We start from the raw sequence: 22,475 nt of genomic DNA on the forward strand, positions 1-22,475 counted from the left end.
AAAAAAAAGGGAGACTACAAAACCCCATCCACGACCCTCCCTCCCCGGGCAGATCCAGGAGAGGAGGGTGGAATTCATGTAGACAAACTCAGGCAAAAAAAACTTGTGAAGATTAAACGACCCAGTTCAGAATGAGAGGGATAGAGAGAAAAGAAGGAGAGTGGGTAAGAGCGGGGGAAAGAAAAAGAAGGGGAGGGAGGAAGCAGCTGCGAACCGGAGAGGCACGCCCAGAATTGGTAGTTTAAGGCAGGCCCGGAACAAATGATATTCCCAAATAGGCTGCCCATGGTTCCCAGATCCTTTCAAACTTAGTAACTGTGTCCGTTAGGCTGGCTACCATCTTTTCTTGTGACATGATCCACGTAATTTTATTTCTGATTTTTCTGATAGACACCGTTCGTTGCTTCCATGCTGCCGCAATTGTCATTTTGGTCCCCAGAAAAACAAAAAACAATAGTTGTTGCGTATGTTTGGGTATTTTAGGTACTCTGGCGTTTAGTAATGCAATGGCCGCTTGTCTAGGGATTCTGAGTCCAATGACTTTGGATATCATGTGGAATACTCTATTCCATGTGCCTCTCAGTTGTGGACAATCCCACCACACGTGGAGCATATTACCCGGACTCTGGCAGCCTCTGAAACATAGTGGAGAGGAAGAGGGAACATTTTATGAAGTCTCGTAGGCACCAAGTACCAGCGAGTTGAGACTTTTATGTTTGCCTCAATCAGGGATATGTTTTTGATTCCTTTAAAAGAGCGAAAAAACATATGTCCCCATTCCTCTGCCTCCCATGACTCCGCCAGGTCCTTTTCCCATGCTTCCATGTAGGGTAGTTTAGATCCATCAGACATTAGAGCCATGTATATCAAGGAAATGCCACCCCTTTGTGCCTCCGAGTTTCCGCACCACGTCTCATATACCGTAAATGACATTGGGGGAACCATCCCTGCAGAAATTGATTGTAAAAAGTGAAGGATTTGGTGAAACCTGAAGGTTTCCGACTTAGGCATCTTTAGCTTATCACAGCAATGTGTCAGGGAGTACGGGCCCCTAGAGGTAAAGAATTGCCCTATACGGTATAGACCCTTATCTAGCCACCATTGAAATGCTTTGATGTTCATACCCGGTGGGAATCTTGGGTTGTTGAAAATATGAGAGAGCGGTTGAAGAGAGGAAATCAGGGCTGGTAGAGTTTTCAGGGAATCCCAGAGTGTAAAAGAAGCCGATAGCGTAGGAGCTAGGATAGGCGGTCTTAATTTAGAAGGGACCCAAAGAAGGAAGTCCAATGTAAACGTCGGTACCGCCTGTCTCTCCATTTGAACCCAATCTGGTTTTTCAAACCGCGAGTATACTATTGAGAGTTGAGATAGCCTCGCAGCCTGATAATAAGCCCAGAAGTTCGGGACTCCCAGTCCCCCTTGTTTTCGTGGCCTAAATAGTACTTTGCGTTGCAGCCTATGGCCCGATTTACCCCAAATAAATTTCATTACCGTATTTTGAAATTTTTTCAGCTGATCCCTGAGTACAGGGATAGGCAAAGCTCTAAAAAGATATAATAATCTCGGAAGCACATTCATCTTGATCGAGTTAATTCTGCCCAGCCAGGATAGATTATGAGCAGACCATTCCGCCAGTTCTCTCCCCAAGGATTGATAGATTGCTGTGTAATTCAATTTATGGAGTTGTTCTATTCTGGAAGATAAGTTTATGCCTAGATATTTGATATGAGACTCACTCCACTTAAACTTGAAAGAAGATTGGAGGCTAAGGGCTTCCTGGGAATTGACGGAGACATTAAGAATGGAGGATTTAGCGAAATTCACCTGTAGTCCCGAGATTTTCGCAAATTTGTCTAGTAAGGAACAGATGTTTGGGAGGGTTGTCGTGGGGGATGTGACAAATAAAAGAAGATCGTCCGCAAATAGAGCACACTTGTGTTCAGATGACCCGCAGAAGACTCCTTTGATGTTGGGATCCGCACGGATTGCCAATGCCAAAGTTTCTATAGCTATTGCAAAGATTAAAGGTGAGAGAGGACATCCCTGTCTCGTGCCTTTTGAGATAGGGAAAGGTTCCGAGTAAAACCCCTGATACCTAACTTTAGCTGTGGGTGTCGAATATAGGGAGTGCATAATACCCATGAATTTGCGTCCGAATCCCCATTTGGTTAGCAGCGCGAAAAGGTATGGCCATTCCACCGAATCGAACGCTTTTTGTAAGTCCACCGAAAGCAGCAGTCCTTCCTGGTGCCTCGACCCGTCCCACCCTGATTGAAGAACTGTGATAACATCCACAGCCCTTCTAATTTGGTCTGGACCTTGCCTGCCTGGCATAAATCCCACCTGGTCCTTATGGATGTATGTAGTTATAAAAGAGGATAACCTATTAGCTAGGATTTTAGTTAGTATTTTTAAGTCGTTATTTATCAGGGATATTGGTCTATAATTGCTTACCTCACCAGGGTCTTTGTCGGGCTTGGGGATTACTGAGATGAAGGCTGAATTACTGTCTTTATCCAGTGGGTTGCCTGAGTGTATATTGTTAAAATATCTGACCATGTGGGGGGTTAAGTACGTTTGAAAAGTTTTGTAATATAAATTAGAGAACCCGTCTGGGCCAGGTGCTGAGTTCACTTTAAGCGATTTGATAACCTCTGTGACCTCAAATTCTGTAAAAGGCTCATCAAGCCTGGCTCTATGGTCAGAGGATATAGTAGGAATATTGAGGTCCGAGAGAAAATGGTCTAGGTTAGAATCAACCCCTGTCATATCGGAGGAGTACAGTTGTCTGAAAAAATCTGCAAAGGCCGGAAGTATACGTTTGGGGTTTTGGGATCTGTGGCCCCCTGGGAAAGAAAACTTGGGTATGTGGGTCGCACGAACTTGGGGTTTCAGTTTAGACGCTAGCATGGAGCCTATTTTATCTCTGTGGTGGTAGAACTTGGCTCCCTGCCATCGCAGGTACTTTTCGGCCGAACTGGTGAGGGCCAGATTAAGTGCAGCTCTGGCCTCATCCAATACGCGTGTAGAAACCGAAGAGGGGTTAGCCTTGTGTTTGGCAAGTAGGACAGAATAGTCCTGTTCTAAATTGGCAATATGTGCCCGTCTATCTCGTTTAATTTTAGAAGCCATTTGGATCAGTTTGCCCCTAATGGTGGATTTATGAGCCGCCCACAGCACCTCCGAGGAGGTGTCCCCTGTATTGTTGAGAAGAAAGTATTCAGAGATAGCCTTTCCAATTTCGGTTACCCTGCAAGGTTCGCTAAGCATAGCTTCATTAAGTCTCCAGTGGAAGGTGGCATTAGTGGGTTGGGGTCGGGAGATCGTAGTCACTACCATTGAGTGATCCGACCATACTGCGTCCTTAATGGACGTGGAGTGGACAAACGGCAGCAAAGAAGAAGACATGAGAATGTGGTCGATTCGTGCGTACGTCTGATGTGGGTGAGAGAAGTGAGTATAGTCTTTGGTTGTGGGATTGAATTCCCTCCAGCAATCTACCAATCCAGTTTGTTGAAGCAACTTGGCTATTTTCAGGCTGTACTTAGGGGGTCTAATGGACTGGGATCCCGGGGGTCTGGATTTATCCAGGCTAAAATCAAATGCTGTGTTGGAGTCTCCCCCAAAAAGTATATGGCCCTCCAAATGAGGGAGGAGCTTCTTAAACATATTCTGAAAAAATTTTAATTGATTATGATTTGGGGCATAGTAAGATACAAAAGAGTATAATTGGCCATCAATTGTACCTTTGACTAGCAGAAATCTACCTCCTTCGTCCGCTAATTCCAAAGAACATGTGAATCTGCAGGACTTGGCGAAAAGAACCGCTACCCCACATGTTTTGGTTTCAGCGTTTGCTAGGTAAAAAGTGGGGAACTTAGCATGTAGAAATCTGGGTTTATATGTTTTCGGGAAATGAGTTTCCTGAAGCATGAGTACGTCAATTTTCCTATGGTGTAGTTCCTGAAGTGCTTTCCTACGCTTCACGGGCGAATTGAGGCCCTGAGCGTTATGTGTAGCTATGCGGAGACGTGGAGTGGAAACCTTAGAAGAAGACATCATGGCTGAAAGAGAGAAGCCCATGGAACGATAAACCACTTACCCCACCTGTAGTATTCAAAGTACGGCCATTGCTGATTCGTGATGAAGTGGAACCTGACATAATGCGAGATGGAGTAGAGCCACTCCGGCACACAGCTGCAGGGAAACAGAGAAGAGAGATCAGAAAAGGAAAAAGAGAGAAGAGTCGCAGACCAACGTCCAAAAAGGACTCTCGGTAACGGATTGTGGTCTGCATCAATCCGAACCAACAAGTAGACAATGTCCCGTCCCCCTGATGTGGGTGACGGGGTCTGTCACACAGGGAGGATCAAAATATCGAGTTCCCCGGTGACAGGTGGAGGCGTCATCCGACCACTCCGACAGGGCTCCCGCCCATCTGAAGCATAACAAATAATACTAATGCATTCATAAAAAGGTGAGCCAAAATAATATATAGCTAGGCTTAGAGACAACAATAATTTGTAACAGAATGGGATTGAGAAGGGTTGTAGACATGCCATAAGGGAGTAGGGTGAAGTAATCTACATCTCAGCATAGAACGGTCTTTGCAGAGGGAGTTCCTGACCCCGCATTGAAAAATAACATATTTTGCGGAAGAAAAAGAGAAAAAAAAAAGGGGGAAAGGGGTAAAATCCAAAAATAAAATTTCCGCACAGGGAGCAAAGATGCACATTAATGGGGGGGGGGGGGGGATAAAAAAAAAAAAACTCGGCATATCAACCCAAATGAGGCTACATCAAGTCAGGTGCGACCAGGTGGAAAATGGACTTCGGAAAGAAGTGACCATGGAGGAGTACATCCTCATGAGTGAAGAGTGTGAAGAAGTGACCGGGAAGTTCACGGGGGGTTGCATTCCTTGGATCGCTTGAATTTAGCCCTGTTCCACACAGGCGTCAAAGGGCTCGTCGGGTTTGGGCGTTTAGAAGTTCCTGAGCTGGTAGACGGATTCTGTTGTTCCGGGGACTGCGAGAGAATATTGAGATGAAGGAGCAGTCTTTCACCTTCCTGAAGGCTGGAGAAAGAGAAGGTTTTATTTCTATGGGAAAACTTCAGGGCAAAAGGAAAGGCCCACCAATACTTGATCTCTTTCTGTGTCAAGACGGTAAGAAGTGGTTTCAGTGCCCTTCGTCGTTGAATGGTAGACGGAGCTATATCAGAAAAGATTTGAACCTGATGTCCAAGACAGGTGAGCTGTGAGGCATTTCGTGCCCTTTTGATGATTTCCTCCTTTACAGTATAAAAGTGTGGCTTAACTACCACATCTTTCGGGCTACCGTCCTTTCTAGGAGGGCCTAAGGCCCTGTGGGCTCTATCCAATTCAAGCTTGTGGTCTGGTATCTCCGGGATGAGATCCCTGATCAGGCTATGGATGGCTGCGGGGATATCCGTGACCGTGTCCGGGAGTCCTCTCAGTCTGAAGTTTTCCCTGCGAGACCTGTTTTCCAAGTCCTCCACTTTGAGTAAGGCAGAATCCAACTGGTCTTGTAAAGTTTGGATCAGAACGGTATGTTGATTCGTTTTAGCTACTGTCATGTCCAATTTAGTTTCGATCGCTTCCATGCGCGATCCCAGGTTCTGGAGATCAATCCTAAGGTCAGATGTGATCTTAGATGCAATTTGGGCAAGACCTGTATCCAGAAGGTGCGACATCTTAGTGATAATGTCATCTGGGTTTAAATTGTCAGGCTTAGTGGTGTACTGTAGGCCAGGGCTATGCAGATTTGTTGCAGGAAAGTCACAGGCCGGGGACAGTGAGCAATCCGCCGCCATTCGTCCCAACAGGGACTCCGTGGATGCTGGCGATGGGGTGAGAAGCAGATTAGTACTCACTGTGCCCCTCGGAGTGAAGTGTTGCGTGTCGCTCATAGCGGGGAGGGCCTGTGAGAGATCGCCCTCCTCCATCTCTGTTGTGTGAGGCGCCGGATCCGCCATCTTGGATAGAGCGGTCTCCGGCGATGCGGCCTGATATTCCGGTCTGAGGTCCCTCCTGTCCTGACTGTGGGACATGTATCAGGTCCCGAGGCGGTAAGGGGTCGAGCTGTCGTCTCTGGGCGCAGAAAAGGTGGCTATCACCGGCTCAGGGCGGGGAGCAATGTCGGGGTGGCACGGAGCTCCAGGCTTAAGCGGCCATCTTGGAGAGCTCCGCGCATGCGCCTACCATTAGCTCTCTTAAGCAAGCCACACATTATACATTTTTTTTTCCTTCAACCATGGGTTGAAGGAAAGAAAAATGCTTGATTCCACCTTCAACACAGTCAGTGTGGATGGGGGAATCATTCCCGCAGTGCTATTGTATTCTGACAGTGAAAGATTTCCCAGCCATCAGAATATATTGATCATTGCCAGCAGCTATAGCTGCTGGCAATGATCGCACAATAAATACCCAACAGGCTGGTTGTACTGAAGTCAATCAATGGATTGACTTCAGTACAACCAGAAAAAAGGGGGGATAATTTCACACCTTCATGTCTGATAAGTCTACGGGTAAAATGTGTAAACCCTAGCCTTTTAACCCATGCACCAAAAGGAGCCACTCCGGTGCAGTCCGTTGACAAATAATTCAGCAAAACGAGTGGGGGGGGGGGGGGGTAGGAGAGTCCTCCAAATGTCAACTTAGGACACCTGAGTATAATCAAGGCAATTCTTTATTGATAATTAGTACATCAATTCCAAAAAGTCACACACTTAACTCACAACATTAAAATAAGACAACATTGTCTATTAAAAACAAAGTAAATGGATATTACTGCAAAGAACAGACTAATCTGGTGCTAACAATGGCTTGGATGCATCATATAGTGAGAAGACTCTTCATGTGGTGAGGATATTGAAGTCTGATGCTGACTACTGCCATATAGTAGAGTAGAAAAGTCTGTATAGCTGGGGCTGGCGGTGCAGATACACAAGAAAATAATGTTTCAAAGTTTTAGTTGCACAGTATGTAGGTGCTTAATAAATTGTTGATTTGCTCGTTGCTAGTTGAATAATGAAGGATGATCAGGTCATGCTGAGAGACCTCCTACATATTCTTCCGGAGGTAGATACAAGGTGAAACAGTCACTTGCAACTTATGGATAGACTCAGATGAGTGTGTAACTTCTTGGTCCTAAGTCCATGTGAAAAGAGCTGTCCCGCAGCAATCTCTCAGCTCTGGTGTCCATCCGTCCTTGGAGTGTCTCTTCCCCCTCTCTTCCTCTCCTTTGCCGGTTTGAGAGATGCGTGCAGCAAGCCGTCACCAGCCTGTGACGTACGGGCTTGCGACCTCCACAGCCATAGGACGTTAACGCCGGGGTATCCCCAATGGTCACGTGGGATGATGCGGGTATTGATGCGTTTCACCGGCCAATCAATTTCTTCAGAGCTTCAGTACAACCAGCCTGCCCATAGACGGATTCGAATTCAGCCTGTTCCTGCTGAACCGGCGAAATTTAGAAATGTCTATGGCTGGCCTTAGGCCCTTCACTCCATGTGTAGACAAGCTAATGTGTGTTCATGCAAGAGCATCGCCATGTACTAGAGAGAGCTTTCATTAGCTGCTTGGGCTACCTAAAGTGATATTAATGTTATTAATGACATTGATGTAAACACAGCCGTCTGTCATTCTCCCTGAAGTGATCACAGAGGCTATGCGATCCTGCTATATAGGATCACTAGCCACGCCCCCTGACAGTTAGAATCACACCCATAGGGACACACTTAACCCCTTGATCACCAGTAAAATTAACCCCTTCCCTGCCAGTGTCATTTTTACAGTAACAGTGCATATTTATAGCACTGATTACTGTAGTAATGTCACTGGTACCCCCAAAAGTGTAAAAAATGTCAGTTAGGGGTCCGATCTGTCCGCCGCAATGTCGCAGTCCTGCCACCATTACTAGTATAAAAAAACCAATAAAAATGACATAAATCTTCCCCGTAGTTAGTAAACGTAATAACTTTTGTGCAAACCAATCGCGATTTTTGCGATTTGTTTTACAATAAATATGTAGCAAAAAACAAATTGGCCTAAACTGTTAAAAAAATTAGATTTTTACATTTTTTTTGAGAATTTCATATAAAAAAATGTGAAAAATATTGGTATTTTTTCAAAATTGTTGCTCTTTTTTTGTTTACAGCGCAAAAAATAAAAATCGTACAGGTGATCAAATACCACCAAAAGAAATCTCTGTTTGTGGGGAAAAAAAAGACGTCAATTTAATTTGGGTACAGCATAGCACGACCGCGCAATTGTCCGTTAAAATCACACAGTGCTGAATCGCAAAATAGGGCCTGGTCATTGAGAAGCCAAATCCGCCTAAAATGCTTAAAGTCAAGTTTTTTTTTTTTAGATAACAAACATTTCATAGTTACCTGCTCTGTGCGATGGTTTTGCACAGAGCAGCTCTGATCCTCCTCTTCTTGGGTCCCCCACTGGTGCTCCTGTCTCTAATCTCCCACTAAATGCACCCACAGCAAACAGCTTTCTGTGGGGGGCACACAAGCAGGTTCTCTCCCGAGCCGCTGCTCTGTGTGTCCATTCAGACATGGAGCCATGGCTAAGCCCCACCCCCTCTCTCTTCTCATTTGCTCACTTACTGTGACTGCCTGTGATTGCCAATGGCTCCCGTTGCTTTCTCAACCAATGAGGAGGGAGAGTCCCCGGAGAGCTGATACTCTTGCGCACATCGCTGGAATGAGATAGGGCTTAGGTGAGTTTTAGAGGGGCTGGGGGGCCTGCTGCACACAGAAGAATGTTAACCTTCATGCAAAGAATGCATTAAGGTAATACACCCTCAGCCTTTATAACCACTTTAGGAGATATAGAGTACAGTTAAGTCTCTGAGGGCTCACTAAAATTTTATGATCCTTCTTTGCTAACTTGTGTGAACTGAGTTTGAGAGAGCTTATTCTGTACCAATATTGCCTCATCTTTGATTCGGTATCTATCTGCTGATTTGTTTTATGACTGGGTTAGGAATTAGGAATGCCATACACAACATCCTTGTCAGTTACTTACTAGCCTAATCTGACTACCCATGCCTAGTCCCTGTTAGGATAAGGATATTGATCAGAATTGATTGAAAATCTAGTGTATAGAAGCCTTTGGGAAACTGTAAAGGAACAAGCATATACCACGTCTCTTTGCGGTGCTTGCAAACAATGGACAACAAGCCAGCAGCAGTCACTAAGGCTGGCCATAGATGGAGCGTTGACAGAGGAATCCTTCAAGTCAAGCCATTGTGTTCTCCTGGCGGGGATTGGGGCGGGGTCGGGGATGGAAGCTGTCCACACTGGGAGAACACAGTAATTATTGCCTCTGGCTATAACAGACACTTGCAATAATCACATGTACAATCCAGAAGGCTGGTTGTACCCAAGTTGATCAATTGGCAGTGTATATCAAACCAAAACATTTTCTAGTTTTAAAGAAAGAGATTTTTACTCACTCACTGTCCTGGGGACAAAGATTTCACTGAACAAGTGAGAAAAAAAGCAAAATTGACGCTCTTGATCAAAAAATCGCACAGGTGATCAAATACCACCAAAAGAAAGCTCTGTTTGTGAGAAAAAAGGACGTTAAATTAGTTTAGGTACAGCGTCGCATGACCGCGCAATTGTCCGTTAACCACTTGCCGACTGCCTGACGACGATTTACGTCGGCAGTCAGCCCCTCACAGGCAAAGTGACGTAGATCTACGTCGCTAGCCTGTGAGGGTCTAGGGAGCGAGCGCGCGCCGCCGGAGGAGCACTCCCGCACCCGCGTGGTCACGGACCCCCCCCGCGCTGGTGACCGGCAGACCCGATGTCCGTCGGTCACTCTGCGATCGCCGCTGCAGAGGGAGAAAGTCAGGCGGCTAGTGTAAACAAGCCGCCTGTCATTCTCCCCTGTGTAGAAACTGTGATCACACGGTTCTACTACGTAGGACCGTTGATCACTGTTTCTACAGCTCAACCCACAGCCAATCACAGTTAGAATCACGCCCCTAGGGACACACACAGCCCCTCCCTCTCAAATAAAGTTAACCCCTTCACTACCAGTGTCATTTTGCAGTAACAGTGCATATGTATAGCACTGATTACTGCAGTAATGTCACTGGTAACCCCAAAAGTGTCAAAAATGTCAGTCAAGAGTCCAATCTGTCCATCGCAATGTCGCAGTGCCGCAAAAAAAAACGCAGATCGCCGCCATTACGCGTTAAAAAAAAAAACAACAAAAATGACAAAAATCTTTCCCTTTGTTAGTAAACGCGATAACTTTTGCGCAAACCAATCAAAATACGCTTTTTGCGATTTTTTTTTACCAAACATAGGTAGCATAAAACAAATTGGCTGAAAATGTTAAAAAAATTAGATTTTTACATTTTTTTGGGGGGGAATTTCATATAAAAAAATTAGAAAAATATTGCTATTTTTGCAAAATTGACGCTCTTTTTTTGTTTATAGCGCATGATCAAAAAATCGCACAGGTGATCAAATACCACCAAAAGAAAGCTCTGTTTGTGGGAAAAAAAGGACGTCAAATTCGTTTAGGTACAGCGTCGCACGACCGCGCAATTGTCCCTTAAAGTGACGCAGTGCCGAATCGCAAAATACCCCTTGGTCAGGAAGGGGGTAAAATCTTCCGGGGCTTAAGTGGTTAAAGTCACGCAGTGCCAAATCGCAAAAAAGGCCCTGGTCAGGAAGGGGGTAAAATCTTACGGGGCTTAAGTGGTTAATGGAGCCATAGATAGCGGTAAAAATCTGGCAGATGTTTTAACTAGCTTGCTAGATTCTTTCCAAGCCAGGATTCTCTGTTTTGAGTTTGGAGTTTGTAGTTTCAATACTGTTTTTGTTTTCCTTCACAGTAATTGTACTATGGAAGGCATTAAATGCCAGTATGTTGTTGAAGGTAAGTTTGGAGTTTGCATTTTTATCTTACATGTATCAATGGTTTAATTTTTGTCAAACTCGAAAATGTAAAACAACTGAGTATTATTGTTGGGACAAACTTTACCAAGTACAGACTATACCAAGTACAGAATGTAAATAGTTGATACTTAGTGGAATTTTAGAGCTGTCATAACATTTGTAAGAAATGTATTCTTACTTATGATTACTTACTTTTGTAAACATGATTCTATCAGTTTTGAAACTGCAGAATATTTAGACAAAGTAGCAATACATTTTGTAAATGCTTAAAGGATAGGGTCTAAAGGGCATGTATATGGTGCAGAATAATGCAAAACAAATAGTGAAAGCTAAACCACACTCAGTGTTGGGGTAGTTACTCAAAAAATGTAACTAGTTACTAGTTACTTCTGTAAATTGTAACAAGATTACTTTACTGGTCACTGCATTTGAAAAGTAACTTCACTACTTATTACTTTACTTTCCTCTTTCTTAATTGACCGTGTAGAAGAAGATACATGACACTCTTTCTGCATAGAGTTTATTGTATAAACAGAGGCTTTGGGAAACATGAGAACAAAACCTGGAAAAACAGAATAAAACATAAAGTTCAACAAAAAGTCATAAACTTCATCCCTCTCTATTCTTCGAAATAACGATCGTATCGCACGGTGTGGGTAACGCAGGAAAGCGCGTTCCTATAGCCTAGTAAAGTAGTGTAGTTACCTCCTATAGCCTAGTAAAGTAGTGTAGTTACCAATATTAGTATTGTAACTAGTTACATTACTTTGTTACCAAAAAAAGTAATGTAGTTACTGTAATCCGTTACTTTGTAACTAGTTACCCCCAACACTGACCACACTAGCTAAAACTACAGAATAATTTCTAGAAAGTCGGCCATAGAGATTCGAACCTTGTAAGGGCAGGCTAATTGTACCCAAGTTGATCGATTGATCAACTTATGTACAACCAGCCTGCTGGATTTTACATGCGATTATTGCAAGCGACCGTTATAGCCGCTAGCAATAATCACTGTGTTCTCCCTATGGGTACAGCTTTCCTTGCCCTTTTGTAATTATCCTTATCTAGATCCTTAGTATCCTATCCTAGACAGCATCCCTACCAGTGTCCAGGGTAGCTCTGGCAACATAGATGAACAGCTTGAGGAATTTGTAGACAAATTGCGACCCAACTGGAACTGAAATACTCTGGAAGCAACCACCTGCAAAAGTGTGAACCAAGCCTTAGAGAAGACCTGAACTCAAAGAGTGAATATTTGCTATGTTATAGATAACATCCAAGAAATGTTATTGTGCCTAAGAACTACCTTGAAAAATATAAGTACCTTTTTTTGTCTGAAATTCCTCTTGATAAACAGTGCACTTCCTTTTAGGCATAAGCAAACCAGGCAAGGTTCTGTTAACCTAGCAGGAGGTCTACGAACGCTAAGGGTATTGCCAAACCCCATTAAAGTTTATGGGAGACAACTCTTGTTTTGTTTTTTTCTGATTATTTTGGTGGCTGTTGTTTACCAAAACAGGCTGGGAATCCTGGGTGACATCACAGACTTAATATGAGAGGGGTGGATATATGGGGGCCCCATTTTATTAAAGAGCCTTCTGGATTCTGAATGAATGAAGTCCTCATTCTAAAACCTCAACCCAGGTGTAGGTTGTGGTGTGAGCATAAAAAACTGACCGACCCAATTCGACTGCGTTTAGGCCAATTCACAATAACACTGCGTAACTTAATGCGCTATAAGGTGTGTTGTGGGTTTGCATAACCCCAGTCCAGCACAGTGTGCACAGGTTCTTATATTCTTCAGCATGGACTAAATATGTTCTCTAATTGGGGAAGCAATGAATGCTATGAGTGTTGTGAAGCAAAACTGACATTCCGGTTGTGTAAAACATTTGCAAAGTCTATAATATGTTTGCAGCAATACCATTATTTATAACTTTGTTTGTTTTTCCTTTAGAGTGTAAATGTGAATATCATGGACACATGTATAAATATAATGAAACCATATACAATGCAACAGATAGTGGAATTGGTTGCCAAATAGCTATATGCAAGGAAAATGGAACTATCTATTTCGACCAGTGTTTTTCCAGTACAATCGGGCCCACAGCTACTACAGGTAATTACAGTAACAGGATGATTAAATTATAATTGATGGAAAAAAAAACGCTTAAGGGTTCACTTCACATTTTATTTTTCTATCAATGACATTTCATTGCCAATAAAAAGACAAAGTACAAAGTATATGAAAGTTCATATAGTACAGTAAAACATAGTCAAGAGAAATAAATATGCAGTAACTCTAATAGGACCTATAGAAACAGATGCAATGTCTGGTTTATCAAAGCCTCCCCAAAGGTAAAGAAACACTTACAAAACCTTATTTGAGTTTTATATTTCTATGTAAGAGTAAAATCCAATGGGAACTTGTACACATAAACAAAGAGCAGGGAAAGTAAAGGGGGGAAAATAAAAAAAACCTTTTAAGAGAAGACAGAGAGTGACATAAAATGTTGGCAGGTATCACAAGGTCAAAGATACCACAATAATCCACTGTTATTCATAAGTGTGTAATCATACCAATTATTGGGATGACAGCGACAGGTGCCAAACACAAGGCCCGTGGGCCGAATCTGGCCCGCCAGGCCATTTCATGTGGCCCTCGCACCCAGCTGGAAAGTGGTGGAACTCTGTTCCGCCACCTCTGGCTCTTGCAGATCCCTGCCTACCCTGCATGGACTCATGGCAGGGCACAGCAGAGCTGACCAATGATCTCCCTGCAAGTGAGAGACGTGGAGCCACCTACACTGCCAGGAAGTACTAGAGCCAGGCAGATGAGATGTGAGGAAGCTTTTTTGGGGGGGAGGGCACTCTGTACTCCGTGCACTCCTGAACTCTGCATGCTGCATACTTATTATCTCTGCACGCTGTACACAGCACACCCTTAAACACTGCACACAGTATGTCATACACTCCTTAACCCTGCGCACTCATAAACTCTACACTCTGTACACTACATACTCTGGAGTATCTAAGTAGATGCATAGTCTTACAGATACAACCGTCCTCTTGAGGACAACCCTAATGCTGATGTGGCCCACAATGAAATTGCGCTTGTCATCCCTGCTTTAGAGTGCAGGTGGAGTGCATGTCAAACATTATCTACAAGGAGTTCATCTAACTGCAATCCACCATTGTAGTGTTTGGCATTTAGACTCTGTAAAAAAAATGCCATACCTGGAATTCTTCTTTTATAGTTACAGTCCAGATTGGAGCAATATAACTATGTACAGTATCTCACAAAAGTGAGTACACCCCTCACATTTTTGTAAATATTTTATTACATCTTTTCATGTGACAACACTGAAGAAATTACATTTTGCTACAATGTAAAGTAGTGAGTGTATAAATAATGTGTCCAGGTTTCAGGCAGGGTTAAACCTGGACACATGACACGTGTGTCACGTGACACTGGACACACCTGGACTGTACGGGGGAGTCCCAGATGGGTGGCAACCCTATATGTGAGATTTCATTCTGTTAACATAGTACCAATTAAATATTGCACGCAAACACACACTTAACAAGAATTAATAGTAATATTTACCTAACTGATGATAGATGGCAAGTTACGGTTGTCCATTCCTCAGCAAAGGGGCCAAACATGCAGACATTTTGCGCTGCTGGGTTTTGATGGTCATGATGGAAGCTTTCCCATCAAAGAGCCCCCTAACAGTGCACCTACAGGGATCTATTTTTAAATCTTTTGTTGCACAATGGTCAGAAGCTTTTGTGCAAGCTGAACAAAATGTCTTGTGCATGTTTTCTGAAATACCTCAGTGAGAAAACTATACCACCTTTTAGCCACTATATGGAGATGATGGCCTTAAATTGGTTCCAAAGGCAAGACCTTTTTTTAACGTAACCACTTCTGGACCAGAAGGTTTTACCCCCTTAACCCCCCTGGTGGTCTGATTATGTCCAGATTTCTGTGCTAAAAGTGGTACATTCTTTTTTTTTTTTTTTTTTTTTGCTCAATAAATTTTTATTAGAGTTTCAAAAGTACAAAACCATAACATAACAACAAAATGAATATTTTCCAATGTCATGTAAGAGATTACATAGGAACAGGAGGATACAAAGGGTAGTATAATACAATACCATATTCATGAGTGTGTTACCTTGTCAGAGGTGATATTAGGATACATGAAATACAAGAACAATGTTGGAGGAGATCTGACACCCCCCCCCCCCCCACACCGAGCCCGACCCTGACCCCGACCCCACCAAATTGTGGTAGAGTACATCATAAACTTGACTTGGCTTAGGATACTCTATAGGCAGGTGTAAGGTAAGGCCAGATAGACCAGGATTTTTGGAATCTTTAATATGTTAATGCATCAACAGCCAAGGATTTTTCTAATAGATAGTTATCATTAACTAATGCTATTGATTCAGATAAGTTAGGTATAAGCGTGGATTTCCACTTTCGAAGAATGAGGGATCTAGCTGCTAAGAGTAAATGCGTAACTACCTGTCTGTATAGAGGAGGGTAATTATCAATGTGCATGTTGAGCAGAGCCATTTCAAGGTACGGGGGGGGGGGGGGGGGGCTAGTATTCCAGTACAGGAAGCAATGCATTGAAAAATCGAATTCCAAAAGCTAGTGAGTGAGGGGCACTCCTATAAAATGTGTTGTAGTGTACCCATCTTGCCACATTCACGCCAGCACAATGGTGAAATAGGGGGTATCATTTTAGCCAGCCTGTAGGGTGTGTAATGCCATCTATTAATAATCGTAATCATCATTTCCCAATGGTTGGTACAACGGGAGTATCTATATATTGAACGGATTGCCGTCTGCCATTGATGTATGGTGAATGTGTGGTTAAATTCCTTTTTCCCATTTTAACATGTGTACAGATTTTTGGGTAGGTAATTCTGAGGTCAGGACAGTGTGGAAGAGGGATATCCCCTTACCTATTGGTGAGTCTGATATGAGGATGTCCCATGTCTTAATGTTAACCTCTTTACCACTAGCCACTGTGCTGCTACTGCGGCACAGTGGCTCATTATCGTCTAGCGACTAGACTCCTCCCCCTGTAGGCGGCGCTCGCGCGCCGCCGGAGGCGCGCTCCCACTGTTTTCATTCACAGCGGGAGGCGGGCCAGGGGAGGAGTGGCGGCGATCGCCGCTGCTCTGCCCCGATCGTCGGGGAATCCAGTTTGGAGATCCGCCCGCCTGTGTAAACAGAGCGGGCGGATCTCCTAAGTGACAGGGAGTGACAGATCGGAGTGTTCAGCACAGCTGAACATCCGATCTGTCCCTGGCTCCCTCAGTCACCTCCCCCCCCCACACGTTAGTAAGCACCAGGCATACATTAACCCCTCCCTCTCCAACAAAATTAACCCCTTCCCTGCCAGTGTCATTTTTACAGTAACAGTGCATATATATAGCACTGATTACTGCAGTAATGTCACTGGTACCCCCAAAAGTGTCAAAAATGTCAGTCAAGGGACCGATCTGTCCGCCGCAATGTCGCAGTCCCGCAAAAAAAATCGCAGATCGCCGCCATTACTCGTTAAAAAAAAAAAAACACCAAAAATGACAGAAATCTTTCCCTTAGTTAGTAAACGCAATAACTTTTGCGCAAACCAATCAAAATACGCTTATTGCGATTTTTTTTTACCAAACATAGGTAGCAGAAAACAAATTGGCCAAAAATTTTTAAAAAAAATGGTTTTTACATCTTTTTTGGGGGGAATTTCATATAAAAAAAAAATTAAAAAATGTTATTTTTTCAAAATAAACGCTCTTTTTTTGTTTATAGCGCAAAAAGTAAAAATCGCACAGGTGATAAAACACCACCAAAAGAAAGCTCTGTTTGTGGGAAAAAAAGGACGTAAATTTAGTTTGGGTACGGTGTCACACGACCGCGCAATTGTCAGTTAAAGTTGCACAGCGCCGAATCGCAAAAAGTGGCCCAGACGTAAGACAGCAAAATGCTCTAGTGGTAAAGTGGTTAATGAGTTAGTTGGAAGTAGGGTGGTTTGCAAGAAAAAGGAGGATCTTAGAGATGGTGAATGAGAGATTGGTTGGTAGGTTGAACTCACAAATCAAATCCTCCCTTTTCTTGAGTTTACCCCGAGCGTAAAATTGTGAAAGGTTAGAGAGGCCAGAGGTGTCCAAATGAGTAGTGTCTAGGCTGCGGATTTTAGTTTTAAGGATAGTTATTGGGAGTGGGTGGTCTTGAAGAAGATTAACCAAGGGTTGAATCTTGGCCACTGTTCTCCATGCTTGCAGGCAGGCTTTCACTGTGACGGGCAGTTTCACGAAGTTCCAGGGGATCCATAGATCACCCATCAACATAAGTTGGAGGTCTTTGGTGGGCACTAATTGTTCTTCTTTTGATGACCAAAGTGGGGAGTCAGTATGTGGGAACCAGTGTTTGAGTTGATCTAGGCGGGTATACCAATAATAGGCTGAGAGGTCTGGTAATCGTGCTCCACCCAAAACTGTGTGTTTAGTAAGAATATCGTAGCCTATGCGGGTTATTATCCCTAGCCATAGGAATTTTGTTAATATACCAGAGAGGGCCGTCAATTGTGATTTAGTGAAAGGGACAGGGAGGGCTCAGAATAAATATAGAATTTGAGGCAGAACATTAATTTTAAACTAAAAAGTTATATACAAAGTATATTCCACGCGCCAAGGGATTTTTAAAATATTAGGTATAAAATAGACTCTAGTTTTTAAAATTGAATGAAATGAATTAAAATAGCAGCCGCTATATATAAGGGAAGTAATTAGAATGTAAATGATCTCAAAAGGAGATCAAATATAGCGCTTGCTTAAAACTCTGATTTCTAAATAAATATATTAAAGCATCAGATAACCATAAAAAATCCTCTCATTAGTGTTATAAATCAGTACAAGGTTTGCAAAACGGTGCAAATTAATATGACATCAATGTATAAATACAAATTCATACAATATGTAAAGGGTAAAACATATAATATAACGAAAAGCCTCTCTATAAAAATATATAAATATGACTGCTGTGATACCAATTAATAATTATTAATATGTGTAATCAAACAATTAAATTAAATTATCCCAAGTGTAAAAGTAACTTCTATGTTTCAAAATTCCAAACAAACTTTATATTATTATTAAATATATGATCATAAAAAAAGTCCATTGGGTGTAAAGTGACTAATGTGCTTCAAATAAATCCACAAATATTAAGGTGACTCCTGTGCTCCAAAATGGTAAAAGTGATATTGTCCTTGGTGGCAGATGTATCCTCAATTTCAAAATGTAAATAATTTATCCATCAGGCAAAATCCCTTTATAAATGAGTGAATTAAATCACTTACCAGAAAGAGTGGGTTCTGTATGCCGTATGGCACCAGAACCTTTCAAGCTTGTAAAGCCCTCTGGGCTTAATGGATGTTTCCCTTCTGAGTGATCCTCCGGGGTTCTGGGATGCCTGGGATACCTCTCTGCTTCTGGAATGCTCACTTCCAAGCCGTGTATAGGGGAAAAGAAAAAATGGTGTAATATAGTTTTCAGAGTCTTTATTTCTCCAAATAATAAATGAGATTAAAATAGCAGCATCACTGGTGGTCTAGCGGTGCGGGTTGCTCGGTCCTCCTCGCGGAATACACGCTGAAAACAACCCACTTCCGGCTTGCACTCCACCTGCTGTGACGCAATGACGCTGTGCGGTCCAAGCTGACGCGTTTCGTCACTTCCGGTGACGTCCTCCGAGCTTGGATAGCACAGTGGTGACCGGACTTAAATACAGGAAGCTCCGCCCCACACTACCGCCCTCACTTAGATGGCCGGAAGTGGCCGGAATTTCGAGTATGTCCCCATACTATTAATTTAAGCTAGTTCTCTTTGTGTTATATGTCTAATTTATTGCAGTAACTGCAACTGGGGTAGACCAGCAACCCACACATCGCTTATATGGTTATTACATTCGTATTCGAATGAATGTTTTTAATGAATGTAATAACCATATAAGCGATGTGCGGGTTGCTGGTCTACCCCAGTTGCAGTTACTGCAATAAATTAGACATATAACACAAAGAGAACTAGCTTAAATTAATAGCATGGGGACATACTCGAAATTCCGGCCACTTCCGGCCATCTAAGTGAGGGCGGTAGTGTGGGGCGGAGCTTCCTGTATTTAAGTCCGGTCACCGCTGTGCTATACAAGCTCTGAGGACGTCACCGGAAGTGACGAAACGTGTCAGCTTGGACCGCACAGCGTCATTGCCTCACGGCAGGTGGAGCCCAAGCCGGAAGTGGGTTGTTTTCAGCGTGTATTCCGCGAGGAGGACCGAGCAACCCGCACCGCTAGACCACCAGTGATGCTGCTATTTTATTCTCATTTATTATTTGGAGAAATAAAGACTCTTAAAACTATATTACACCATTTGGAGCCTTTTTCTTTTCCCCTATACACGGCTTGGAAGTGAGCATTCCAGAAGCAGAGAGGTATCCCAGGCATCCCAGAACCCCGGAGGATCACTCAGAGGGGCAACATCCATCAAGCCTAGAGGGCTTTACAAGCTTGAAAGGTTCTGGTGCCATACGACATACAGAACCCATTCTTTCTGGTAAGTGATTTAATTCACTCATTTATAAAGGGATTTTGCCTGATGGATAAATTATTTACATTTTGAAATTGAGGATACATCTGCCACCAAGGACAATATCACTTTTACCATTTTGGAGCACAGGAGTCACCTTAATATTTGTGGATTTATTTGAAGCACATTAGTCACTTTACACCCAATGGACTTTTTTATGATCATATATTTAATAATAATATAAAGTTTGTTTGGAATTTTGAAACATAGAAGTTACTTTTACACTTGGGATAATTTAATTTAATTGTTTGATTACACATATTAATAATTATTAATTGGTATCACAGCAGTCATATTTATATATTTTTATAGAGAGGCTTTCCGTTATATTATATGTTTTACCCTTTACATATTGTATGAATTTGTATTTATACATTGATGCCGTATTAATTTGCACCGTTTTGCACACCTTGCACTGATTTATAACACTAATGAGAGGATTTTTTATGGTTATCTGATGCTTTAATATATTTATTTAGAAATCAGAGTTTTAAGCAAGCGCTATATTTGATCTCCTTTTGAGATCAGAACATTAATTTTGATTGCAGAAATTCTGGCACCCCATGTCAGGTCTAGATTAGCTATACGGCTCAGATCTGCAGATATCTTTTGTTTCAGGGGTACTAGGTTGGAGTGGAGGAGATTGAAGATGTGGGGGAGGTAAGAAAGATACCTAAATAAGAAATCTTGTCTGTGGTCCAAGGAAAAGGGCATTTATCAACAAGGTGTTGCTTCATGTCAGGGTGTACTCCCAGATCTAAGACCATTGATTTGGAGTTGTTGACTTTATAAAATGATACATTACTGAAATTAGTGAGGATGCGGTGAGCTACAGGGAGGGATATTTATAGTTTTGTTAACATGAGGATGATGTCATCTGCAAAAGATTAATTTTATGCTCCATGTGACCGAGAGTGAAACCATGAACATCATTTGTTGATCGGAGTGCCTCAGCCAGGGGTTCTATAGTTAAATTAAAAATAGTAGGAGAGAGGGGACACCCCTGACGTGTACCATTTGAGATTGTAAAGACTTTAGAGAGTGTGCCAGAGGTGAAACCCCTGGTGGTGGGTTGGGAATATAGAGCCAAAATGGCAGAAAACATATTACCTCTAATACCAAACTTGGACAGCGTTGCTGACATATAGTCCCAGTTCACTCTATCGAACGCCTTCTCTGCATCCAAAGCTAGGAGCAGAGAAGGCGTTCAACTTTTCTCAGCTACGTGCAATACGTTAATAATTTGCCTAGTGGCGTCGGAGGTTTGTCGTCCTGGAATGAAACCCATCTGATCTTTTCGGATCAAGGAGGGTAGTACACCTTGGAGACGTTTAGCTAGTAGTTTTGAAAAGATCTTAAGATCTGTGTTGATTGATTTTTGGGGTTCTGTACACAGCTAGGCTCCATAAAAGTCTCACTCATGTGGTATCCCTGTACTCAGGAGAAGCAGCAGAATGTATTTTTGGGTGTCATTCCACATATACCCATGACAAATGTGAGCAATATATCATTTAGTTACAACTTTGTGTATAAAAAAATAAAATAAAATAAGTTTTAATATTCCCGAAACATGTGGCAAAATAGAAAATATTCCATGGACTCAACTTGCCTCTCAGCAAATTGCTTGGGGTGTCTACTTTCCAAAAATGAGTCATTTTGGGGGGGGGGGGGGGGGGGTGTTTGAACTGTCCTGGCATTTTATGTCCAATATTAGAAGCTTATGCCACACATGTTAGTACATGAGGAGGACATAGACCTTGTGGGAATAACGGAGACTTGGTTCGACCCCTCACATGACTGGCTGGCCAATATCCAAGGGTATTCGGTGTACCGGAAGGACAGGGTTGGTAAAAGAGGGGGAGGGGTATGTCTCTATGTCAAGAACAATATAAAGGTGCTAGAAAGGAGTGACATTACGGATGGGATGAGCATGGATTTAGAATCTGTGTGGGTTGAACTCGATAGGTAGGAAGATAAGGGAAAAGTAGTTGTGGGGGTTTGCTATAGGCCACCTAACCAAGGGGAGGAGGTAGAGCTGGAATTTTTAGCACTAATAGGTAAAGTGGCAAAACTAGGATCAGTCATCATATTGGGGGACTTCAATTATCCCGACATTGACTGGGAAGAGGGGACTGCACACTCGCATAAGGCCCGGCTATTCACGGAAACCTTACAGGATAACTACATGTCGCAGTTGGTGGATTCCCCTACTAGAGAGAATGCTATCCTGGATCTATTGATCACTAATGACCCAGACATAATCTCGGAGGTAGGAGTCCAGGACAACCTGGGCTCTAGCGATCACAGGATGATCACATTTAGTATAAATAACAATATAAAAAGGCAAGTGGGGAACATAAGAACCCTAAACTTCAGAAGGGCAGACTTTCCAAAATTGTACTCATTGATGGAAAGGGTAAACTGGGACCAAACCCTGGGATCACTGACCACAGAGGAAAAATGGGAATGCTTTAGAACAATATTAAGCAAAGGCATCTTGCAGTGCATTCCTATGGGGAATAAATTTAGAAGAGACAAAGCCAAACCTGGCTGGCTAAACCGTAGCGTTAAAAAACTTATTAGGGGAAAAAAATTGGCCTTCAAGAAATATAAATCAGAGGGCACCGTATCGGCCTTCCAGCAATACAAGGAGGAAAATAAGAAGTGTAAACACGAAATCAAGATGGCTAAAATCAACTTTGAGAGACAAATAGCGGAGGATAGTAAAAAAAACCCAAAGAAATTCTTTAAATATATCAACAGCAAAAAAACTAGGGCAGAGCATATTGCACACATAATTAGCGATGATGGGAGGATGGTTACAGAGGACACTGAAAAAGCAACCGTGCTGAATTCTTTTTT

At 42.7% G+C, this 22,475-nt stretch overlaps 1 protein-coding gene across 1 annotated transcript in view; it reads left to right on the top strand.

Annotated features, from left to right (window-relative positions):
* Positions 1-22,475, top strand: part of LOC309565959 (mucin-5B-like) — a gene marked incomplete at both ends in the record, with an annotated part of 112,500 nt that overhangs the window by 63,790 nt on the left and 26,235 nt on the right. Inside the window, 2 exons of the mRNA XM_082270987.1 lie at positions 10,887-10,930; positions 12,908-13,069. Of these exons, the coding sequence (XP_082127113.1) occupies positions 10,887-10,930; positions 12,908-13,069 (206 nt within the window). The remainder of the gene's footprint in view (positions 1-10,886; positions 10,931-12,907; positions 13,070-22,475) is intronic.

This window comes from Pelophylax lessonae (genome assembly GCF_965119305.1).
Source record: "Pelophylax lessonae genome assembly, chromosome: 10".
In the NCBI taxonomy this organism is placed as follows: Eukaryota; Metazoa; Chordata; class Amphibia; order Anura; family Ranidae; genus Pelophylax; species Pelophylax lessonae.